We start from the raw sequence: 23,757 nt of genomic DNA, 5'->3' as shown, positions 1-23,757 counted from the left end.
TCAGGAACCTGCATACAAAGGCTCCTGACAAAGGCTCCTTGATACAAAGTCTTTCCATGGGCCCGCATGTATGTATTGTTGCTCTCACGGTACTTTTGCATCAAGCCACTTGTAGGCAAATGTTTATATTATACATCCATTCATTCTCTTCTGCTTATCCTGTTCGTGTGGAGTGAGGGGTGTGAGGTGTTCTGCAGTCTCTCCCAGCTATCATGGGATCACTGACTCTCAGACCTAGGCCCCATTTAGAATCATCAGTTAACTTAATCCCACTAACTGCATGTCTTTGAACTGTGGGAAGAAGCTGGAGAACCCGGAGAGAACCTATGCAGAACCTATGAAAAGTTATTGTTGAAGCAAAACAGAGTTATGTATAAGAACTCAGTTCAAAAAGTAAGGGAACATTTGTTTGGCCAATTTCTTTGTTGTAACAATTCTTTTTGCCAATAATTCAATTCAATTCAATTTTATTTATATAGCGCCAAATCACAACAAAAGTCGCCTCAAGGCGCTTCATAGATACAGAGAAAAACCCAACAATCATATGAACAATAAATGTCAGGATACCATTAGAAAGCCTGTTTATTCCATAACTTCCTTGAGGATTAATAAAGTATTTCTGATTATTTGCTAGAGGTGGGAATCACCATACATCCCACGATACGATATTATCACAATACTTAACACACGATACGATATTATTGCAATTTTTAAAAATATTTTGCGATATTCAGATTCTGTACATAAAGGTAAACTTTATCAATATTTATTGTATCTAATATCAAAGTCTCACACTCAGTCTTTCTCTCATTTCAGTTTTATTGTTGACAAACTTGAACGGTTTGTATTACAGTCTAGTCCAACTTAACTGAACACAACCATCTGGTACAATTATAGCTATTCTGAACTATGCAATATGAAAACTATGCAGCCCCTTCAGCAACTGAAGAATTTGAAAGTAAATTAAAACAAAATATAATTTTACATTAAATAAAAAAGTTTTAAACTTAATTAAAATAAAACATGTCTTAAATGAAAATAAGTAAACTGTCATGTTTATTGCTGCCAAAAAAAAAAAGTTAAACACATTTGGACAGTGAAGGAATGTCAGGATTCTTGCTCAGAAAAAGGAGCTGATCAACATGCTCTGAAGTCAGAGCATGTTCCAGTCCACAAAAACTTTTTTGTAACAAAATATCGATTTCTGCTGTCCCTGTATCGATACATTATTAGCAAACAAAATATCACGATACTACACAGTATCAATTTTTTCCCCCACCCCTATTATTTGCCCTTAAATGGTGCCAAATTTAAGCAACAAAGTAGAGTATGAGTATGTGGTTTCTGCCCATGAAAAACTTCCAAATCTTGTGCTACTGATACTTCTGCTAATTGGACTGAATGAATTAAGTCTGAAGAAAACTGACATACTGAAAACTTAATGATCTATTCATTTAACAAACGGCCTCAGCAGCATGAGGAAGAACCATACACAGCCAAAACAGCCTGCCCTGTTTCAAGAAGCGTTATTACAACAAACACCTGACCAAAACAATTTCGTTACTACTTATTTTAAGTGAATATATAATTCTGTTTTGGCCAGTAACAACAGCTTTTCACATCACATTATAGTCACTGTACAACGGTACACACGCTTTAAACGTGACGCTATTAGAATACCACAGTTGGAAGTGACGGTCGCAGATGGCTTTCAACAATGTATATTAGTCAGGAGTGGGGACACCAAGCAGTTTTCTCTGTGTGTGTAACTTCTGTGTTATTTCTAGGGTACTTTGACTGTTACGTTAGCAGGCTTAAGAAAGTTTCGAGCTTAAATGGAAGACGGTCTTTTTCTTACATAGTCCTGGGATGTCGAGCATGTTTGAAATACCCCTATCGCACATCTCCACCTCCGGAAGGTTCTTATCTCGACTCTCCTCCACAATCTTCTTCAAAGACTTGGACATTTTTTCCTGAAAATCCAAAAGAAACAGACGTGTTCAGAAACTCGTAATCTGTAGCTACACTGCAACGCTAAAAGGGGAAGCTCCGCCTCTTCACAATTCTTCTATTTAGCAACGCAAAAAACGGAAGACAGTTGTGTTCATACGAGATGGGCTTACCGTTAAGAAAAGACCGACAAAAAATGTAAAAAAAGAAAAGAAGGAATTATAGATTTTTAAAATCCTGACACAGCCGTCCTTACAAGCTCACACCCTACCGGAAGTTTATGTGAGCACTACCATTCCATACTAGGATATTTCCTGTTCCTAGACGCGTCAGCCACACCTCGGCTTCAGTGCAGCGGTGAACAACGTTGTTAGCAACATTGTTTAAAGTTTAAAAATAGTTTAAAAAAATAAATGATACTGGATACTACTGCCGTTATAACTACTATTATTATTATTATTTAATAATAGTTATATACAGGTCTCCCTTGTAAATGAGACATCGAGTCTCTGGGACTACCTGTAGAAATAAAGATAATATAACTACCAGTTTGTGCAAGCAAAAATGTAAAAAAGTAAGCTAAAAATGTATATTTTCTATTTTATTTTATTTTATTTCACAAATGTTATTATTCTCCCATTTTGTTTTATTTTTCCATTTATGTTTCCTGTTTGTTTTCCATTTATTTATTTGAAGAAGAAATCGCTAATAGATTTCTTTTTATTACGATGGGACAAATTAATTTGACATCACTGCTATAAGGCAGAGGAAACAGGCCAAAGGAGGCATGCAAGAGGAGCTATAATCAAGGATTTGCAGATGTATGCTTTGCAGATGTGCAGATTTTGCAGATTTCTTTTTACCTGAAAATACATAAAGCTTGGACAGAAGGATTCTTTTTTTTCTTCATTTGTCAGCTTTTTGAGAAGGTCAAATATTCTGCCCTCTCCTCTTTCTGTGTGGTTAAAAATATATAATATTGTCACATTGTGCTCTGTTGTGAATTCATACTGGGAAAATAGGAGCAAACACAATCAAACGTTTTGGATATTAACAGAGATTTGCTCTTTCAGAAAACGTCCATTTGGATTTGGTACATGTTGTCATTTCTGATTTAATTTGAGGAATATTTTGTATTTTGCAAATGAGAAGCTCGCGGTTAATTAAACTAACGGGCCTGTCGCTACCTGTACCACATTCCACACCAGCAGGTGGCGGTAATGTTCCGCGTTCTTTAGTTGCCTTATAACCTTTATTGAATACGAAGAAGAAATATGCACCGCATCAGCACGCCGAGGTAGTTTATTTTGCCATGGACAATCTACGAGTACTCGAGTTGTATAGTGGCATTGGAGGAATGCATTATGCGTTAAAGGGTAAGCGTATTTGTGGTGGATACAAAGATTTGCTTATTTTGATTTTACTGGTCTATCCAACATGAATCCGGAAACACTGTTGGACTGTCATGCCAGCGCCTTTACTGTCATACAACGCTCAAAAGTCAGGCCCGTGTTTCGGTTAAGTTTACGTATTACTTGTAGACTTGTGCTGGCTGTGGCGTGACAGCCGAAAAAAGTAGTAAGAAAATGATGACTGAGTGAATCGGAATCCTGATAGGATGGGAAAACTGCCTTTACCGTAAAGAAGAGTGTGCAGTGGGAAACATCATGCTGTCACACGTGTAGAAGTCAGCTTTGAAATATATACATTTTTTTTGTCTAGGGCTCATTTCACAAACAACATTCTTCTCACAGGATTAAGTCACTCTTTATTTTTTCAGCTAAAAAGTGCCATCGACATTAAACAAAAGGCGTTTTTACTACAGCTCCGACCAAAAGGGTTGCATGAACTGCAACAAATATAGTAGTTTTATATATTAACTGTTCTATAAAGAGATTTAAAGTGGCCAAAAGAACTTTCTTGATTATAATGTAGGTACAATAATGCAGAATCTTAAAGATATTTACAAAATAGGCAGTTCTTTATTTTATGTATAACCCCTTCATAGATCCTATTGACTAAAGTCTACATACCAAAATAAACAAATACATTGCACATTAAATATGACACATAGACAGAGATCGACAGAGACCAGACACTCTTGTCAGTCCTTCATATCAATTAGTAGCCTTTCCAATGAGTTTCTGATTCACTGGACAGACTCTGTCCAGCCGTTGCAAGGTTCTGCTCTCCATAAGATCTGATGCTACCCCAAAACAGTGCCTGTATCAGCTGAAGAAGTTCATTCAGGCTCACAGAAACTGCAGAGGAAAAGGAGACTGTTGTTTAGTCAGCTTTTAACAGAATTTCTTTCCTGAAGTACCTCCAGTACTGTGCTTTACTATGCCAGTACTGTTTGAGCTTTCTTCAGGAAGCTGATCAGCAATGTGTCAACAAGACAAGGTAACTGCTGAGGAAGACAAATACATGACAAATGCAATACATCACTTTTGTGCCAGTCACAAACAATCGATTTGTTAGCAGTAGATATTTGCATTACATGTGCTGAGTTGAAACATCAATTTTTGAATCAAAGTGACCCAACCGTCCTCTCATCACCATGAAAGTCACCACAAGTCAAAGACTCAACAGCAGCTTTCAGTGGAAGAGCCTGGCCGCATCCCATTAGGTCAGAAGCGTAGAAAGAGCATACCCTTTTTGGAAATCCACAGGGTTGCGTGTCCACAAGGGTCAAACTGTCAAAGAGTTCAAGGACAAATGACATGGACTGTAGGACATCCATTATTTGACCGCTCTGTGAGGAAGAAATGGTGAATATTTCATGTATGAGAAAGGTAGCATTAATCTCAATTTAATTGTTATTTTTCTAGCTTCTTAATATGTTTTGGTGTTTATTTGAACCTTGCAGTTCAAAGTAACAGGCTGCTGCATACTGCTGTCATTTATGGTTGAGCCTATTTTCTCCTTTTCTCCACCAGTTCACAGCACAGGTGGAGCTGACAGGGACGGGTAAATGAAATGATACTAATCAAGTTAAATGCAACACATTATCTCATTGTAATAGTAACGAAGACTTATTTTACATCAAATTAACGTCCCTCCAACTTCTGCATTATATAAGCATGTTTCTCTGACCAAACACAGATTGAGAGAAGGTAGCAGTCATTGCCAGAGCATTTTAGTTGTTTTAACTCACTTTGACCACAGTTTGTGGTTAAGTTAAAAACGTACATAAAAAAAGTTGTTGGTTTTAGCAGGCGTGAACGGCCTCAAAACTGCTGACTGGTTACTATGCCATTCTATTTTGGCTCTCTCACTAGCAGCGGGTGCACTGTTGCTGACGTGTGGCGTAGGAAGAACAGAATGATATAGAAATGTCACCAACACCACATCCAGCTGTTTGACTCAGGGTTGAACTGATAATTGATCTGCAGCCTGTTACAAGTATGGCTCACCACATGGCCTGACCACCACACCAGAGACAGTGGAAGTAAAATTTTCATGAAATTTGGGGAGGAGATGACATTGAAGAGAATGTCAGCCATGCAGACAGAGTCACAGTCGTTTCTGATCACACCTCATTTAATGATCAGTCATTTGTTACAAAGGCTTTTGCAAACGTTTTGCCTTAGAGAACCTCACATTGAACATTGAATATAATGGGTCTCTACACACCTTTGCATGCATTCTTTCTCACACTCACCTGCCTGATATTATGTCACCATCGTGCTCCTGCTATTCCACTCTGTGACTCTGAATCATGCAGAGCCTTTTTAGCACCTAATAATTTAAATACTCAGATTGCCAGTAGACAGTGGGCCTGATTGTGGGGTGTGATAGGGTCTGCTGAGGACTGGTAATCATGTTTCTGGTTTTCTTGTCACTGGTGGAATAATAAACCACATGGCTGTGTGGCATTAAGAGTGTTGAGTTGGTAATCTGGGACGTAAACAGCCATAACCAGGACTACACCATCTGTTGTCACCTGTCATTGCAATCCCTCCTGCTTTCTTTTTTTGCCTGCAGTATCTGTTGATCTGTAGAATGTAAAAAAAACAAAAAAAAACAAGCGTCTTCAAGATCCCAACTTTTTCCATCAGTGTGATTTTTTTGTTGTTGTTGTTGTTGTTAATAATCTGGTGAGAAATTAAACTGTGGAATGATAAACTAGAGCCTTAGGTAAACCCGAAAATAAAATGAAATAAGTAATACAATGCAACTCATTATTACTATTATTATTTATCCATTTTGCAGAGAGTGGCATACCTGCCCAAGTTGTAACTGCCATTGACATAAACACCACAGCCAATCAAGTCTACAAGCACAACTTCCCCGACACTCCCCTCTGGAACAAGACTATAGAGGTTAGTGATCATGGAGCGTTGGTCCATTGCTGATCAAACTATCAATCATATTTAAAATCCTTTTCTTTTCTTACTTTAGGGCATAACGTTAGATGAATTCAACAAGTTGTCTTTTGATATGATATTGATGAGTCCTCCGTGCCAGCCCTTTACCAGGTATGATTTCAGTGTTTTGTATGTACTAAAATCCAAAGTTTTGCAATCGTGATGATGACGTGATGAGCATGATCACTTATTCAGAGTTAAACTATCGTGCAAAGCCTGCATCGTAAAAAAGACAATTTTTAAGACTACAGTGGAACCCCGACTTACGAATACCCCATTTAACAAAAAATTCAAGTTACGAAGGCACTTAACGGCAATATTTCTGCCCGTGTTACGGCAAAATGCCCGTATAACGAAATCCACTGGCTCTGATTGACTGAGCCCACAATGCCTTCAGAATCATGTAACAACCCCCTTGGCTTTCGTACTTGCGCTTCGCTGTTCCACTTGAGTGACGTATTGTTATTGCAGTTAGCAATTAACCTATAGCCTATTGTTCACTCAAAAGGCGCGATGGGCGTTTCGACTTACGAAAACTTACAAAAGACCCTCGGGAACGAATTAATTTCTTAAGTCGGGGTTCCACTGTACTTAATTACGTAGATATAAATAAATTAATAAAAACAACCTTTTCACTAATCGTCAGATACAACAGACCATAATGAGTCTTTGTGAAGATAATATAATAAAATATTTAATATTAATATTTCTGTGTGAACAGGTGACAAATTCCCTTATTTAGAGTTTTCATTGCATGTTTGTCACAGTGAAATGTGGCAGATCATCAAACAAACTTAAATATTTGACAAAGAAAACACAAGTCAACATAATCATCATCAGGCTGTTGTTGTGTATTATCGCTATGTAAATAAAACTGAAGCTCACTTCATTGTATTTGGGCTTTGTCTGCAGTGTTCTTAGTGAGTTTTTCCATTTTTCAGAGAGCTAATTAAAAAGGAATTACACTTCCAGCCTGTAAATGACAAATGCACAGACTTTTTTTAGTCACTATCACTACATGATGTTCAAAATTATGACGACGTGCTTAACCCAAAAGTTTCGATTCGGGTCCCCTAACCTAAGTTCATGAGTATAAAATTAAATTTCATTTAGGGGGATAAAGGTTGACTAGTTGTATTTCACTCCGTTTCACACATTTCTCCCGACCAGCAGATGCCCACTGTAAAACCCAGAAACTAGTTTCTCTCTAACAGAACTTTAACTGTCTTAGGTGCAGCGTAACACACTGAAACGGGAACCAGGTTGATATAGTCAGCCTAGAAAAAACACTTTTGTTGAGGAACTTAAAACTTGTTCCACCTTGTTTCGTTTGTTTCTCCGCAGGATAGGCCTTCAAGGGGACGTTACTGACCCCAGAACCAAGAGCTTCCTTTACGTCCTTGATCTTCTGCCAAGGTCTGAAAGATCCAAAATTTCAGTCAACTTCTGGAAACCTAAATGAAATGAAAAACAACACTAATTTTTTATTTTGCTTAACAGTCATAATACACAGCTACTTTGTTTGCTTGTAGTAGTCATTCAGATTATCAGATAGGTATCAATTTTAAGAAAATCAACCAAATTGATGTCAAACATTTGTGCTACATTTGTGCTGGCTCCTCGGTCTAGGTCGGGTGATGGGGGACGTGGTTTGTGGCGTGGCTGCAGGGGAGGCTGACACACCTGAGTTCGATCAGCTCATCAAGCCTCCCCTGTATTAAACGTGAGGTGATTGTTGTTGTGTGTCTGTGGCTGAAAAGCTGCAGCCGAGTGTGATGAGAGCAGCAACTGGAAATAAAGTGCGTTGGTCCGTCATTGCTGTCACACTATTGTTTCAAGCCATGAACTCGTGCATGTTTAGGGCTGCTCTTACAGTATCCACTCATATTTTGTGAGTGTATGGCAGTTACACACTTGTGCATGATGCTGCCGACTACACCTCTTTATCAGCCAGTTTCCCAGACATGAATTAAGCCCAGCTTAACCATTTCAAAAGTACTATAGGCTTCGGTTAATACATGACCATTTACCGGGAGCCACAAAACACACTCAAGTCACTGTCATTGTGCTCTTTCCATCACACTGAACTTGTGCAGCAATGTAATTCTGTGTCCATGTTCATGGCTGACCATTTTGTTGGCTGCACTATTTATATATTTCATCAAATGGCAGTTCCAAACACAGATTAGCAAATGGTCCAAGGTCTCTTGATGCCAGCTGTGGTTGGATATGTAATAAGACTGATTTCTCTCAGCAAACTCTCCCATGCTTTGTTCCTAACGTGTATGTGCCATTGTGTTATTAGGCTGCAGAGGCTACCACGTTTCATCCTGCTGGAGAATGTGAAAGGCTTTGAGACCTCCTCTGCCAGGTAATTACTGGGCACACTAAGCACATGAAGGCCTGAAAGCTCAGCAAGCAACATGGAGAGTAAGCAGGGAGTCTAGAAATCTACCCATGTTTTCTCTATCTGCAAAAAATCCAAGAGTAGTCTAGTAATTGTAATTGAGTAAATAGAGTAATTGTATAATAATATAGTCATACTTCAGTTGTTGTGGGGGGTTTTCACAAAATGTACCACCATATTGATTTGCACTTATGAACATGACGTGTTAGGAAATATTTATTTTCACCCTGTTTTTGATCAGTTACTGACAAAGCCTGTGCTCTTTGAACTCTAAACATACTTATGTTTAAAAGAGGCCGGACGGGATTGAAATTACATCATGTTTATGGGGCAACATGATGACTTCTTGATAATCTAAAAGTCATAAAAAATGCTGACACGATTGATTGGTGTCTGTTGAATTTGGAAGTGTGCTTACTTACAAAGAAAGAACAGTCAATAATTTTTATGGTTCAGAGATTTTAATGGTGTAAGAGAGAGAATATTAACCAACAATTGAGAAAAAACATGAAAGTTACAAATTGATTTGCAAGTCGTTGAATGAAATAAATATTTGATCCCCTACAAGCCGGTTAGAATACTGGCTCCCACAAACTGGCTGTGTGCTCAATACACAGCTTAAAATCAATCAATCAGTCAATTACAGATACATCTGATCTCACCGTATGTGTAGGTTGTTCTTCCATTCCAACCACTCAATGGGCAAAAACAAAAAGCTGGTATATAATGTCAGGAACAAGATTATACATACCTGCACAGGCTGGAATGGTGTCACAAGTTAACAGCAAGAAGCTTGGTGACCAATGTTGGTGCGATTAATCTGAATTGGAAGAAATGCAAAACAGTTTATAAACATCCTCAGTCTGGAGCTCCACGCAAGATGTCAACTCCTGGGCTGCTGAGCATGAGATGTGTGTCGGATCAGTCCGAAACTACTTTAAAAACTTTAAAAATAAAGCTTTATTAAAAGAAAACAACTGTAAAATGACAGAATATTCATTCTTTGTAAGTGAGCAAATTACAAATTCATTTTTTATAGCTTCTATAGAAATTAGAATTGTAATAAAAGTTAACATAATAAAAGGATAAAAGGATCCTTATATGAACATCTTCAATAAACAACTTTAATGCAATATCAATTAGGGGTGGGGGAAAAAATCGATACTGTGTAGTATTGTGATATTTTGTTTGCTAATAATGTATCAATACAGGGACAGCAGAAATCGATATTTTGTTTCAGACTTCAGAGCATGTTGATCCTTTTTCTGAGCAAGAATCCTGACATTCCTTCACTGTCCAAATGTGTTTAACTATTTTTTTTGGCAGCAATAAACATGACAGTTTACTTATTTTAATTTAAGACATGTTTTATTTTAATTAAGTTTAAAACTTTTTTTATTTAATGTAAAATTATATTTTGTTTTAATTTACTTTCAAATTCTTCAGTTGCTGAAGGGGCTGCATAGTTTTCATAGACTGCATAGTTCAGAATAGCTATAATTGTACCAGATGGTTGCATTCAGTTAAGTTGGACTAGACTGTAATACAAACCGTTCAGTTTGTCAACAATAAAACTGAAATGAGACAAAGACTGAGTGTGAGACTTTGATATTAGATAAAATGAATATTGATAAAGTTTACCTTTATGTACAGAATCTGAATATTGCAAAATATTTAAAAAAATTGCAATAATATCGTATCGCGCATTAAGTATTGTGATAATATCGTATCGTGGGATGTATGGTGATTCCCACCTCTAATATCAATACTGTGAGAAATATTATTAAATGGAATAATGCTGTAAAGAATGTTATTAATGCAATTGTAATGATGCAGGTTATATGGCAGCAATAAAAGAATTTCTGTATCTCCACAGTCTCTAATTCTAAAAATTACTTTAATGATTATACAAATGTGAAAACTATACACAATTGAAGACAATAAAGACATAACTATTTTACTCAATTCTGTAGGGCACGTTTGGTGAAAACGCTGACGGAGTGTGGATATACTTTCCAGGAAATCATGATCTCACCTATAAGTGTAAGAAAGACAAACTCTTACTGACTTGATTAGATTACTGAAGTTTGCTGATAATCTAAGATGTTTCTTTGTGTCCATTTCACTGTTATATTCATTAATCAGGTTGGGATCCCAAATTCAAGACTTCGTTATTTTCTGATTGCAAAGATTTCCACAGAAGATTTAAACACCCAGGCACCTTCAAAGGTGAGGTATCGTGCAATGTGTAACAAAAAATTGTTATTTTGTATGTTTGTGGGGTTTTTTGAATATGAATATGTTCAAACAGCTGTTACGTAACAATTATATTCAGCACAATATTCCTCAATATTAATATTTTTCTCAAAAAGAGCACTTAGTAAAAATTGTTGATGTGCCAATTTACACAAGAGCTAGACTAGAAATCGTTGGCAGCAGATCTTATTGACTGATAATATGGTTATATGGACTTTCCCATATTACCAGAGGAAAAGTCAAACGGAGCTGGCGATGCAAATCAAGCATTATTTTGTATAAAATCAAAAGGACGTGTCATTTTTAAAATACCACCAATTTGCTAGAACATTTAGAACACAGTCATATAATAATGATTCTAATCTTGCGTTTCTTTCGAGTCTTGAACTGTTTAGGGCTGCTCTTAGAGTCTCCACTGATATGAGTGAGTATATGGCAGTTACACACTTGTGTATGACGCTGCCAACTATAACTCTTTAACAACCAGTTTCCCAGACATGGATTAAGCCTAGCCTAACTCTCAAAGGAAAAAATCAGGTTCAAATTAGGATTTCACGTGGGGAAAAAGTATTTAATCTGAGAAACATTTTTAAACAGTTGCAGTTTTGTCATCACACAGCCAGATCATGTATGTTTGCTGCTATGGGGGCAGTAGGCATAGCAGTGTTGTGTGTCACTTCTCAGACAAAACCTCTACATCAGTACTGAAAAAGGAGCAGAAGAAGACAAAACTAGAAGCAAAGAAATTGCTTGTTTTTTTTGTTTTCTTTTCTTCATAGATTTTTCCATTTTTTAAAAAAAAGCAGAGGTGACGTCAGTTTGGTGTCAGCTTTGTTGTATGGCGTGTTTGCCAGCACCGCACGGCAGATATAATGAGACCCGTACTCTTCTTTGATGTCCACGTGAAGTGTGCTGCCTGGGCCATATGTACAGTTGATGCAGCAGCAGAATCACAAGAACTTAAGAGCTTTATGGACATTCGCAGTGACTCAATGACTTGAAGAAAATATTATTGTTAAGTAATCGCTGTGTTCATATATATAACCTCAGTCTTAGACACTGTTTCAAAGAGGCTGAAATGAGACAGATACTTTAAATAGCCAAGAACAACTTCACTTTTCACATGAATTTTCAACGTATTCCTTATTTGCACTGACTCATTGCAGCTGGTAGCTCAGCACATTTGGTTTTTTAAACATACAGATTTTTTTGGCCTTCCTTGCAACCTTCCCTGTCCCCTAGCAGATTTGTTTCTCGTCCTAGAAACATCTTGAGATCTTTCGCTTGTTAACCAAATATGAAAACCCAGATTTAAAGTACATTTTCTGACAATTTGATGATATCACCAACAAATGTCACAGGCTCATATGATTTGGAAAGCCTTGCATACTCAGCAGGATTCATAATTTTGATTATGTATGCATTGGTTAGCACATCAACAAGGTTTAGAGCTCCAGTTGGGTTCTCCCCAACTGTCTGGAGTTCTCCCTGTGCCTGGGTGGGTTTCTTCCATATACTCCAGCGTTTTCTCTCAGTCCAAACATATGTATGTTACTGGTGATTCTAAATTGGCCATGGATGTGAGGTAGATATAGTTTTTAAACTAGGTAGAATAAAGTGTTATATGAACGTATGGTTAGATATGGTTATGGATTGTAATCTAAGGCAGTTTTAAGGGCCACTAAGGACCCCACAGTTTTTATTTGTATATATTTATGTATGTAAGATTTTATAGAAAGTTTCTCATTTTAGATTTTAGACTTCTTCCCACATCTTGCTGAGAGTGATTCTTCTGAGCATCCTACATTTTTGAGTCCTGCCTGTCAAGGTGCCAGCCAGCCAGAGGAAGGAACTGATGTCCTGTTTAAGCTAGAGACAACAGCAGAAGCCCAGAGGAAGATTCGTCAGAACAGCAATTTGTCTGTTAAGCAGATCAAAGAGTTCTTGGAACCACAAATGGAAGTAAACATGGAACCTTATCTCCTTCCTCCTAAAACACTGTTGCGATATGGTCTAGTCTTGGACATTGTTCAGCCCACATGCAGGAGGTCTGTCTGCTTCACTAAAGGGTGGGTTCATTAATTCTCTTCATCTTATCATCATTCCCTTCATTATTTTTAATGAACAATATGAATAGTAGGGGCGATCGTGGTTCAAGAGTTGGCAGTTTGTCTTGTAATCGGAAGGTTGCCGGTTCGAGCCCCGGCTCGGACAGTTTCAGTCGTTGTGTCCTTGGGCAAGACACTTCACCCGTTGCCTACTGGTGGTGGTCAGAGGGCCCAGTGGTGCCAGTGTCCGGCAGCCTCACCTCTGTCAGTGCCCCAGGGCAGCTGTGGCTACAATGTAGCTGCCATCACCAGTGTGTGAATGTGCATGTGTGGATGACTGAATGTAGTGTAAAGCGCTTTGGGGTCTTTAGGGACTAGTAAAGCGCTATACAAATACAGGCCATTTAGCATTTACCATGGTAAACAGGTTTAGCAAAGTGTGAAAAAAATTGATTGTGGAAAAAATCTTGAGCCACTATTCACTTCTTTTTATTTCTCTAGGAAAATGGGAAAGCTGCAGCAATTTATTCAAACATGTGCGAGCATACATGGAAATACAGCATACAAAAACTGTCACGGCTGGCGGGGTGAGCCGTGTGGTGTGGAGGAAACGGAGGACCCAAAATGCAGACAGCCGATATGATGATAAGAGTGAGGGTTTAATTTACAGTGTACAAATAACAGAACTGAGGGCAGGACAGAACATAAACCTAAACTGGGTGAGCTAAATAACAAACCGGATCATACAAATGGGGTGGGAGGCAGAGAGACACAGACGAGGAACAGACACCATGAAACACAGACGAGCCGACAACGAACACAGACCGACACCCACTATAAATACACACACCAGGTAATCAGGAAATGGCACACAGGAGGGGACACAGCTGGAACTAATGGACATAACGAGACACAACCCTACAAAGTAAAACAGGAAACACACAGACTGTTTTACATAACAACACGAGGACATGAACAGAGCACCGAGGGAGACGCAGGTAGGGAAGATAAACACAACCAAACACCAACAACCAATACAAGATCAGAAATAAACTAGAAAGTGATAATCATCAACTGAAAGCGCTGGGTCACCGACCCAGGACCATGACAGTACCCCCCCTCCAAGGGCTGGCTCCAGACAGCCCAAAACAAAAACAGACGACCAACCCAGGGCGGGCGGCGGGGGGTCCAGGACGGAGGGACCACAACCAAACAAAAAACAAGCTCCAGTGGGCCAAACGAATTGTCCAAAACACATCACACACTGGAGTTCCCGAACAGGGTCCCAAAACATAGTTCAGGAGGCCGGCCCGGAGGCTGACAACTCAGGTCCAAAAGCCGACCGCGCGGGAGGCAGCGGTGGCGAAGTGGAAACAGTTCAGGCGGCCGACCGTGCGGACAGCAACGGCGGGGAAACAGGTCAGGCGGCCGACCGTGCGGACAGCAACGGCGGGGAAACAGGTCAGGCGGCCGACCGTGCGGACAGCAACGGCGGCGGCGACACAAGTCCGGAGGCCGGCCGCGCGGAAGGTAGCGGCAGCCTGTGGGAGGTCGTCCATATCGACGATGACGCCCAACAAGCGGCCTGGCAGATGACCGCCGATGTCGAGGCGGCAGTTTGGGACCTGAAGGCGGCGTGGCCTTCGCAGCACCAGACGAGACGGAAGCTGAGGCTGGACCAGACGAGACGGAAGCTGAGGCTGGACCAGACGAGACGGAAGCTGAGGCTGGACCAGACGAGACGGAAGCTGAGGCTGGACCAGACGAGACGGAAGCTGAGGCTGGACCAGACGAGACGGATGCAGAGGCTGGACCAGGCGAAGCGGATGCAGAGGCTGGACCAGGCGAAGCGGATGCAGAGGCTGGACCAGGCGAAGCGGATGCAGAGGCTGGACCAGGCGAAGCTGATGCAGAGGCTGGACCAGGCGAAGCTGATGCAGAGGCTGGACCAGGCGAAGCTGATGCAGAGGCTGGACCAGGCGAAGCTGATGCAGAGGCTGGACCAGGCGAAGCTGATGCAGAGGCTGGACCAGGCGAAGCTGATGCAGAGGCTGGACCAGGCGAAGCTGATGCAGAGGCTGGACCAGGCGAAGCTGATGCCGGAGCTGGACCAGGCGAGGCTGATGCCGGAGCTGGACCAGGCGAGGCTGATGCAGAGGCTGGACCAGGCGACGAAGAAGCCGGAGCTGGACCAGGCGACGAAGAAGCCGGAGCTGGACCAGGCGACGCCGTGGGTGAAGCTGAGGCCGCAGCTGGCGAGGATGAAGACACGGAGGCCGCAGCTGGCGAGGATGAAGCCGCTGCTGCTGCAGCTGGCGAGGATGAAGCCGCTGCTGCTGCAGCTGGCGAGGATGAAGCCGCTGCTGCTGCAGCTGGCGAGGATGAAGCCGCTGCTGCTGCAGCTGGCGAGGATGAAGCCGCTGCTGCTGCAGCTGGCGAGGATGAAGCCGCTGCTGCTGCAGCTGGCGAGGATGAAGCGGCAGCCGGCGAGGATGATGAGGCTGCAGCTGGCGAGGATGATGAGGCTGCAGCTGGCGGCTGGACGGGCTCCTCGGGCCCTCCAGCGGACGAGTCTTGGGGCTGGACGGGCTCCTCGGGCCCTCCAGCGGACGAGTCTTGGGGCTGGACGGGCTCCTCGGGCCCTCCAGCTGACGAGGCAGGAAGCTGGCTGGGTTCTCCTGAACCTCCAGCTGACGAGTCTTGGGGCTGGACGGGCTCCTCGGGCCCTCCAGCGGACGAGTCTTGGGGCTGGACGGGCTCCTCGGGCCCTCCAGCTGACGAGGCAGGAAGCTGGCTGGGTTCTCCTGAACCTCCAGCTGACGAGTCTTGGGGCTGGACGGGCTCCTCGGGCCCTCCAGCGGACGAGACAGGAGGCTGGACGGGCTCCCCGGGCCCCCCAGCGAAAACAGTCTCAGAACCAGTGGGCACTGGAGCCCCTGGCACACACAGAACAGAACCAGCAGGCGCGGGGACCTCTGGCAGGGACGGATCAGAACCAGCAGGCTTGGAGACCTCTGGCAGGGACGGATCAGAACCAGCAGGCGCACGGGCCTCTGGCAGGAACAAATCAGAACCAGCAGGCGCACGGGCCTCTGGCAGGAACAGATCAGAACCAGCAGGCGCACGGGCCTCTGGCAAACACAAGGCTGACTGCAGCTGCACCGAGCATTGACTCAGCTCAGGCAGCGACAGCCGGGTGCAGTCCTCAGCTGGCTTCTTTACCTCCAGGGGTCCAGAGTCTGCTGGGGGCTGAAACCCAGCCTCTGGGGAGGCCCTGGAGTGCGTCTCAGTCTCAGAACTGGCCAGCTCTTGAGGAACGTTTGCCTTTTTAACATGTTTGTCTCTCTGCAAAAAAATACGCACTAGAAAAAGAGTCCAAAACGGGAGGCAGAGACGCAGCCTCCTGTACAGAGGGAGTCGGTGAAGATGGCATAGATGACTGGGCTAGTGGGGATACCGGGGGCCGAGCTGAATGCTGCTGTGCAGCTAAACGAGCTTGCGGCTGTGCAGCTAAACGAGCTTGCGGCTGTGCAGCTAAACGAGCTAAGGACAGCTGAGCAGGAGAATGAACAGGCAACAAGCAGTTCTCCTTGTCATCTGCTGCACAAAACAAAGCCCCTGAATAAACTGTCCCACAGTCCAAAACAGAAAAAGGGTCCTTCTCACTCACCACAGCCTGTAGTGCTATAGTCCTAGTATCCGGCTGTGGGGTGACGCGCCGACGGTGCGATCGTCGCCTCCTCCCTGCGGACGGCTCCGGCGGGCCGGGCAAAACCTCCGGCGGGCCGGGCAAAACCTCCGGCGGGCCGGGCAAAACCTCCGGCGGGAGAAGCTGACGTGGCTGTTCCGGGGCGGCCGTAGTCCGCTGCTGCTGGACAAAGTCTGTGGATTCCCGAGCTTGCACCACCTCCCGGGCTTTACGCAGGTTGCGAATTAAGTCCGAAAGTCCCTCGAACTGGCAGAGGTAGGAATTCCCTTCCAGGATCGCCTCGATGGCTTTTAACCCCACCACTTTCGCACTTGCGTTGGTGGTGTGGGTTACCCAGTCCATCAGGCGTTGGATGCGTGCGAGGTCGCTCTCCCCAGACAAAGCTGCTGGATCCATCTTGTGGTCGGCTCGTACTGTCACGGCTGGCGGGGTGAGCCGTGTGGTGTGGAGGAAACGGAGGACCCAAAATGCAGACAGCCGATATGATGATAAGAGTGAGGGTTTAATTTACAGTGTACAAATAACAGAACTGAGGGCAGGACAGAACATAAACCTAAACTGGGTGAGCTAAATAACAAACCGGATCATACAAATGGGGTGGGAGGCAGAGAGACACAGACGAGGAACAGACACCATGAAACACAGACGAGCCAACAACGAACACAGACCGACACCCACTATAAATACACACACCAGGTAATCAGGAAATGGCACACAGGAGGGGACACAGCTGGAACTAATGGACATAACGAGACACAACCCTACAAAGTAAAACAGGAAACACACAGACTGTTTTACATAACAACACGAGGACATGAACAGAGCACCGAGGGAGACGCAGGTAGGGAAGATAAACACAACCAAACACCAACAACCAATACAAGATCAGAAATAAACTAGAAAGTGATAATCATCAACTGAAAGCGCTGGGTCACCGACCCAGGACCATGACAAAAACAGAGTTAGGCAGAAAAACATAGTTAGGACACAGAGTGTGTTCCTAAAAAGTCATGTGAAATTCCAAATTTTTCCAAACTTATCACGTAACTTAAGACTGACATTCTGTTGGTAGGAAGAGAAGAGTAGATATGACTTTTGAATCTGCTGTTCACGATTTCTCTCCTTTTTTAGGCCCTCTACTTCTTTTTTCTTCCACTTGTCCAATCTCTTTTTAAGAATACACTGAACACAATGCCAAGATATGGCCAGTGTTCAGCTTACCTTTCAAACTTTTTTTTACAGAATTTGCATTTTGCAGTATAGATAATGATATATAAATAATAATATGCTAATAACGACTCGCCTAAAGATACAAAAGCTGGTTCTTTGCCAAGTTTTCTGTAATGTGTAGACATAGCGTCCATCCCTTGGGTTACGCGCTCTTTCACGCTTGCATGATTCACAACTTGGTGTTAATGGCCTGTAAAAACGTTCAGGTACAATGACTGGAGTGAAACTGACCAAAAAGGCAACCTGTGTGTGTGTGTGTGTGTGTGTGTTACCAAAATAATTTTTTGTGTTTGTGCAATGGTTAATCCACCAGTATGCATAAAATCTTTAAGGTAGTCTGACATATTTTCGTTGCAGTGTCTATATGGTGTATGAATTAAATTAAAATGAGTAATTTTGTTATTTAACTTTGTTCATGTTGTTTCTCCATAGCTATGGCCGGTATGTGCAGGGAACAGGCTCAGTATTGCAGTGTTGCATGGAAACCAAGGTACGTTTGGGTTTTTGTAAAAGTGACTTTGGACCCACAGAGAACGATCTCTGTGAATGTCTCTCCTATTCCAGAGAAATCATAGATTAATGCTGCAGAAAAGCTAAAGAGTAAGCACACAGTTAGTTACTTTAGAGCCAAATGCACTCTGTGGGGCTATTTATTACTAAGCTGATGACTGCTCATTAGAGCTCTGAGACTCTAAACTGGATTCACTTAAACATTAAAACTTTTAGTGCCCCATAGCTTGAGATATGGAAAATGCTTTAGTTTGTCACAAAGAAGTGAAATGAATCTGATTGATTGAACAGGTATTCTTGGTGTTCTAGAAGCTGTAGTTCTCAGCAATAAGAAAAACTTGGTGAAAAGTTTGCTGTTCTAACAATATACTTTTTATTCAGAAATCAACCAAAAGCTTAATCTATATGCAAAGTGGATATGAGCTGAGCAAGTACAGTGTTGGTGTCCTGTTTTAGAATCATATATTAATGCACATAGAGCGATAAAACAGTTGTTAAATTGTTTAAAGAAAACAGATTTGGAATAAAGTTGCACCTAAAAATCGATATTTATTGCCGACGCTCATTTGGGAAACACATAGCCTTTAGATAGAACTTTCCTACTCTTCCTGCAGAGGTCCAAGGAATCTTCCAGGAATAGAGATGCTATTTTCTGGATTCTTGATTGGTCAGTAGGCAGTGATTTTATAGATGTTCATCTCTAGAGTAAATTGCCTTCATAGTACAGCAAACCCAGGGTAAAACCTAAAGTTACCTGCCTTCAGGCTTCTAACCCTCAGTGTCATCTGATGTTTTTGTTTTGTTTTTTTCACTTTCCATTAATAACTCTATTTTTAAACTCAAAATTTAAGTCCTTGAGTAATTAAGCCCAGAAGCTTTTTACTATCTTTGAATGAGCAAAATTGAGCAAAACTCATATAAATTTATAAAGCTACAACCTAGATATAAGGACTCCAAAATGCACAACAGATTCGCTACTGTCATTGGTTTTGTGAATATCATCTTACTTTACAGTTACCAAAAAAATACTCGATGGCGGCCATGCCATGCTGATATTTGCTTGATAAATCTGTGTATGCTAAATATAAAACCGGTCTTGCCACTGTGGTGATCCTTCCCAGAAAGCTGTATGAATGGATTTAATTCTTTTTTTAAAAAATAATTTTTTCCATTTTCCTTTGTGCGAACCCCGTGTAAGAAAGAAAAGAATCTTATGCTTGCTTTTGCTTTGTGTCCTGTGCAGATTGAAAGTGTCTTTATGGGTCTGGACCAGTGCTCTGAGGAGGAGAAACTTCAGCGGCTGTTAAAACTGAAGCTTCGTTATTTTAGTCCCAGAGAAGTAGCCAACCTCATGGGATTCCCTCAGCATTTAAGTAAGTCATGAATCTGTCCATTGTTGGAACTATGCGTCTTTAAGAATTCTTATGACCATTGTGCGCTATCAAAATACTTCATACTTTCATAAATGGATAGATGTTACTCTTTGTAGGTGATCGTCTATAGTAGTACTTAATTTTTTAAACTATTTATTCAAAGGTCATGAAATGCTTAACATTTTGTTATATTGGCATTGTATAGATGATGATCTACGGCAGCGGTCTCCAACCTTTTTTGCGCCACGGACCGGTTTATGCCCGACAATATTTTCATGGACCGGCCTTTAAGGTGTCGCGGATAAATACAACAAAATAAAACTAGTACCGGTACCGAAAAAAAGAAAATTTATTCATAACACACGTGAAAAGACCCAGGAAAACCGAGTAAACGATAAAAATGATAACAAAATAACGCTGAAAACCGATAAAAACACCGAAAACTATACATTTCACACCTGAGCCTCAACTCTCTCGGCACAGTACCAAACGACTCACGGACCAGTACCGGTCCGAGGCCCGTGGGTTGGGGACCGCTGATCTACGGGATTGACTGTGGTTTTCCCATTAATACAATAAATCAGTCATTGAGTAAAATAAGCCTTTAATTCTCAAGAATAACATGACTCAGTATTTTGTGGAGAAACCCTTGTTGGCAAGTACAACGATGAGATGTTTCTTGTAGTTGGAAGAGGGATTTTGATCCAATCATCTTTACAGAAACTCTCTAAATCTTTTAGGTTTCTTGGCTGTAGCTTGGCATCTCAAAGCTTAAGCTCCCTACACAGATTTCCTATAGGACTGAGGTCTGGAGACTGGCTAGGCCACTCCTTAATGTGGTTCTTCTTTCACCTCTTCTTTGTTACCTCGGCGGTATATTTTGGGTGATTGTCGTGCTGGAAGACCCACCCATGACCCATCTTCAGTGTTCTGACTGACAGAAGCTGCTTCTCGACCCCGTCCATTGGCTTTCAGAGCAGCAAAGGCATCCTGTACACTTAGAAAAAAACAGCCCGAAACCATAACGTTCACACCTCTGTGCTTGAGTTTGGTGATGGTGTTCATCATTTCTCTTCCTCCAAACACTCAAGATAATGCCAGAGCCTTTAGGTTTCATCTGACCATAGCAGTTTCTCCCAAACCTTCTCTGAATAATTTAGATGTTAGCAGGCTTGTACATTTGCCGCCTTAAGCAGGGGGACCTTGCAGGCGCTGCAAGATCTCGGTCCATTACGGCATAGTGGGTTACCAGTGGTGTTCTTGGGGACTGTGGTCCTAATTGCCTTCAGATCATTAACAAGCTCCTTCTCTGTAGTTCAGCCACATACTTCATGATCATCCTCGTCCCATTGGCCAAAATATTGATTGGAACTCCAGACTGAGAGCAACTGATGGTCTTTTTATGCAACTTTCATTTCCATGTAATTGCAGTAAAATCAATTTTGATCTTCTCAGATGCCATTCAAGCTTTGTGCAGGTCTACAATCTTGTCCCCGGTGTTCTTTGACAACTGTTTGTTCTTGCACATAATGGTGGAGAGATTGAAATGGAAGAAACTGGTTCAGTAGACACATGCTAGTCTGTCTCTCTCGATTAAAATGAAACTACCATTAAAGTTAGAGACTGCTCATTTCTTTGTAAGCAAACAAACTTCAAATACAGCAGGGGATCAGCAGATTTCTCCCACTGTATCTTAATATCTTTTTATTCTGCTTCCAATGTAGAATATCAAACAATGTTAAGTCAGAAATATAATTATATACACAATACATGTATTGTGGCTTTATTTTTTTGCCACTTATCATTGTACTACTGCTGTTAGGAAGAATACATCGTAGATAGCGTCTACTGCAGAATTATCATTCGTTTAACAACAGACTCTGTTTTCAAGCGTAAAAATATAAAACATAATTTAAATCTAACATCTTACTTTTCTGTGCAAGTTAAGAGGGCTTTTGTTACATCGAATTATTAAACATGTATTAAGTAGGGGTGCAACAATACACAAAATTCACGGTTCGGTTCGATACTTTGGTGTCACGGTTCGATATTTTTTCGATACAAAAAAATGTTCATGCCTTTTTAATTTGTCATTTATTAAAATTATAAATATATATTTTAACTCAAAACTACAGTTTTTAAATTTAATGTTGCTGAAACAACAAAGTAATAAAATAATAAATCTATCTGATCGAGAAATCACTCATCTTTGGAAAAGAGAGTTTTTTACAGAGAAATGGCTCTTTCCAAAATAAAAGCTATACTATACGCTTCTTCTGGGCTATATTCTCAGTAGCATATTAAACATATCAGGTCCCCATAAGGAGAATCATGTGCTAACGGCTGTCTAAATGACTCGGGTAAAGTTTGTAGCATGCGTGCTTGTTGTTTTTGTCTGCTTCCACTTGTCTTTGCACTAGGATGATGTCGGCGTAAACGTGCAGTCATATTCGTTGTGTTCCCACTAGTGCTGTCAGCGTTAATCTCGTTGAAACGACATTAACGCCACAACACGGCAAATCTCCGTTAACGAGCTACCGCGGATCGCCCCGTGTGTGGGGCTGGACGGCGTCAACACGTTAACGAGCTAACCTGCTAACACACTAGTTCCCACCAATGTAATTGAGCATTGCGTGGCACATCCAACATACTGTTTTACTTTAGTCCATGACAGGCTTACCATCAGGGTCATACGTCACATGAAAACCAAAATGGTTCCAAACACCAGATCTGAATGAGGGTGGAGGAGGTTCAATTTGCCATGTTGCAACAAGCTTAACTTCTGTCTGCTAGCTTGTCCTGCGCTCAGTGAATCTGCGTTCGACTACTCCGCCTAGGCTGCACTGTCGAGCGCAGATCCACTGAGCGCTCAACACAGACAGCACCGTCAGAAGGAAAGTTGATAAAATAAATTAAAAATGTTATATTGTTCGATACATATGCGTACCGAACCGAAAGCACTGTATCGAACGGTTCAATATCGATACAAGTATTGTTGACCCCTAGTATTAAGCATCATATGCTTAACCTCACATACACTTGTAGGATTAGTTCCACACAACATAATTAAACTATGAAACAATGTTATTGGTTTTAAAAACATAATAAAAACACTCAGAAATGTGCTGCAGTGGTTAGACACAGACTTGTAATTCATATGTTATTTTGCTGAAACATGAAGTGGATTGTATTCGTATTTGCTTGTTGTTTAATTTTTTTTTTTTAATACAGGTCCGTGGGCACATACACACAGAGATTCACAAATTATTCTATGCTAGACAGTAACATGTGGTTTCCCATGTCTATTGGCTCTCTTTGTAGACAGATATATATATTTCACTTTATCGATTTATTTTTTTTATCTGTTTCTTCTTTTTTTAGCAGTGAATAATAACGTCGCCCAGTGTTTATATATTTTATCACTTTTTTCTGTTTTGTTTGCAGTCTTTCCAGAAAAGATCCCGACCATTCAGCAGTATAGACTACTGGGAAACAGCCTCAATGTTGTTGTGGTGGCAAAACTTCTGCAGCTGTTGGTCTCCTAGCACTTCTGGGGAAGACACCATTGTTGTACATGTTTGGATTATATTACAATGCCCCTGTATAGCTGAATGTATAGTTGAGATTTTGTATGAATGGTCATTCTTTTAATATTTATAAAACACAAAAACAGTTTTTGTGATCACCATTAGCCAATTTAAAATGAATGCCTCTCACATGTGTGTATATCTTCTGTTTCAGTGTGATTTGTTTTTCTCATCACAATATATTTTCTAATAAAAATAAGTCTAAAAACTGTAGAGCACATTTTGTACTCTAGATTTACTCAACTGTTCATTTATTTAACAATATTGTTATTTCTTATGAATATTGTTACATTTCTATAGTATATAAATGTATGCAT

General features: G+C 41.3%; 3 protein-coding genes across 3 annotated transcripts in view; 1 reads left to right on the top strand and 2 right to left on the bottom strand.

The window, feature by feature from the left end:
* The window catches only part of rsu1 (Ras suppressor protein 1), a 43,211-nt gene extending 40,978 nt beyond the window's left edge, over nt 1–2,233 (bottom strand). Inside the window, exons 1-2 of the mRNA XM_006800862.3 lie at nt 2,124–2,233; nt 1,859–1,973 (exon numbers count right to left, since the gene is read on the bottom strand). Of these exons, the coding sequence (XP_006800925.1) occupies nt 1,859–1,967 (109 nt within the window). The 5' untranslated portion in view covers nt 1,968–1,973; nt 2,124–2,233. The remainder of the gene's footprint in view (nt 1–1,858; nt 1,974–2,123) is intronic.
* Nucleotides 2,234–3,205: 972 nt separating this feature from the next.
* Nucleotides 3,206–23,650, top strand: trdmt1 (tRNA aspartic acid methyltransferase 1). The gene is made up of 11 exons (XM_006800863.2): nt 3,206–3,326; nt 6,166–6,275; nt 6,355–6,431; nt 7,665–7,736; nt 8,626–8,691; nt 10,701–10,770; nt 10,873–10,956; nt 12,736–13,052; nt 18,403–18,460; nt 19,724–19,853; nt 23,298–23,650. Exons 1-11 carry the CDS (start codon nt 3,263–3,265, stop codon nt 23,396–23,398), a joined length of 1,149 nt encoding a protein of 382 aa, XP_006800926.1. The 5' UTR covers nt 3,206–3,262; the 3' UTR covers nt 23,399–23,650.
* LOC148101144 (uncharacterized) lies at nt 13,511–17,136 on the bottom strand. Its single transcript, XM_087845699.1, has 6 exons — nt 16,869–17,136; nt 16,079–16,393; nt 15,860–16,006; nt 14,829–15,484; nt 14,534–14,704; nt 13,511–13,528 (listed from the first exon to the last, which is right to left on the bottom strand). The coding sequence occupies exons 1-6, from the start codon at nt 17,134–17,136 to the stop codon at nt 13,511–13,513; spliced, it is 1,575 nt and encodes a 524-aa protein (XP_087701825.1).
* Nucleotides 23,651–23,757: the final 107 nt, after the last annotated feature.

Source organism: Neolamprologus brichardi, chromosome 9 (assembly GCF_056152115.1).
Source record: "Neolamprologus brichardi isolate AB-2024 chromosome 9, ASM5615211v1, whole genome shotgun sequence".
Taxonomy (NCBI): domain Eukaryota; kingdom Metazoa; phylum Chordata; class Actinopteri; order Cichliformes; family Cichlidae; genus Neolamprologus; species Neolamprologus brichardi.
The sequence above is the reverse complement of the archived record's forward strand: the minus strand, read 5'-3'. Positions and strand labels throughout refer to the sequence as shown.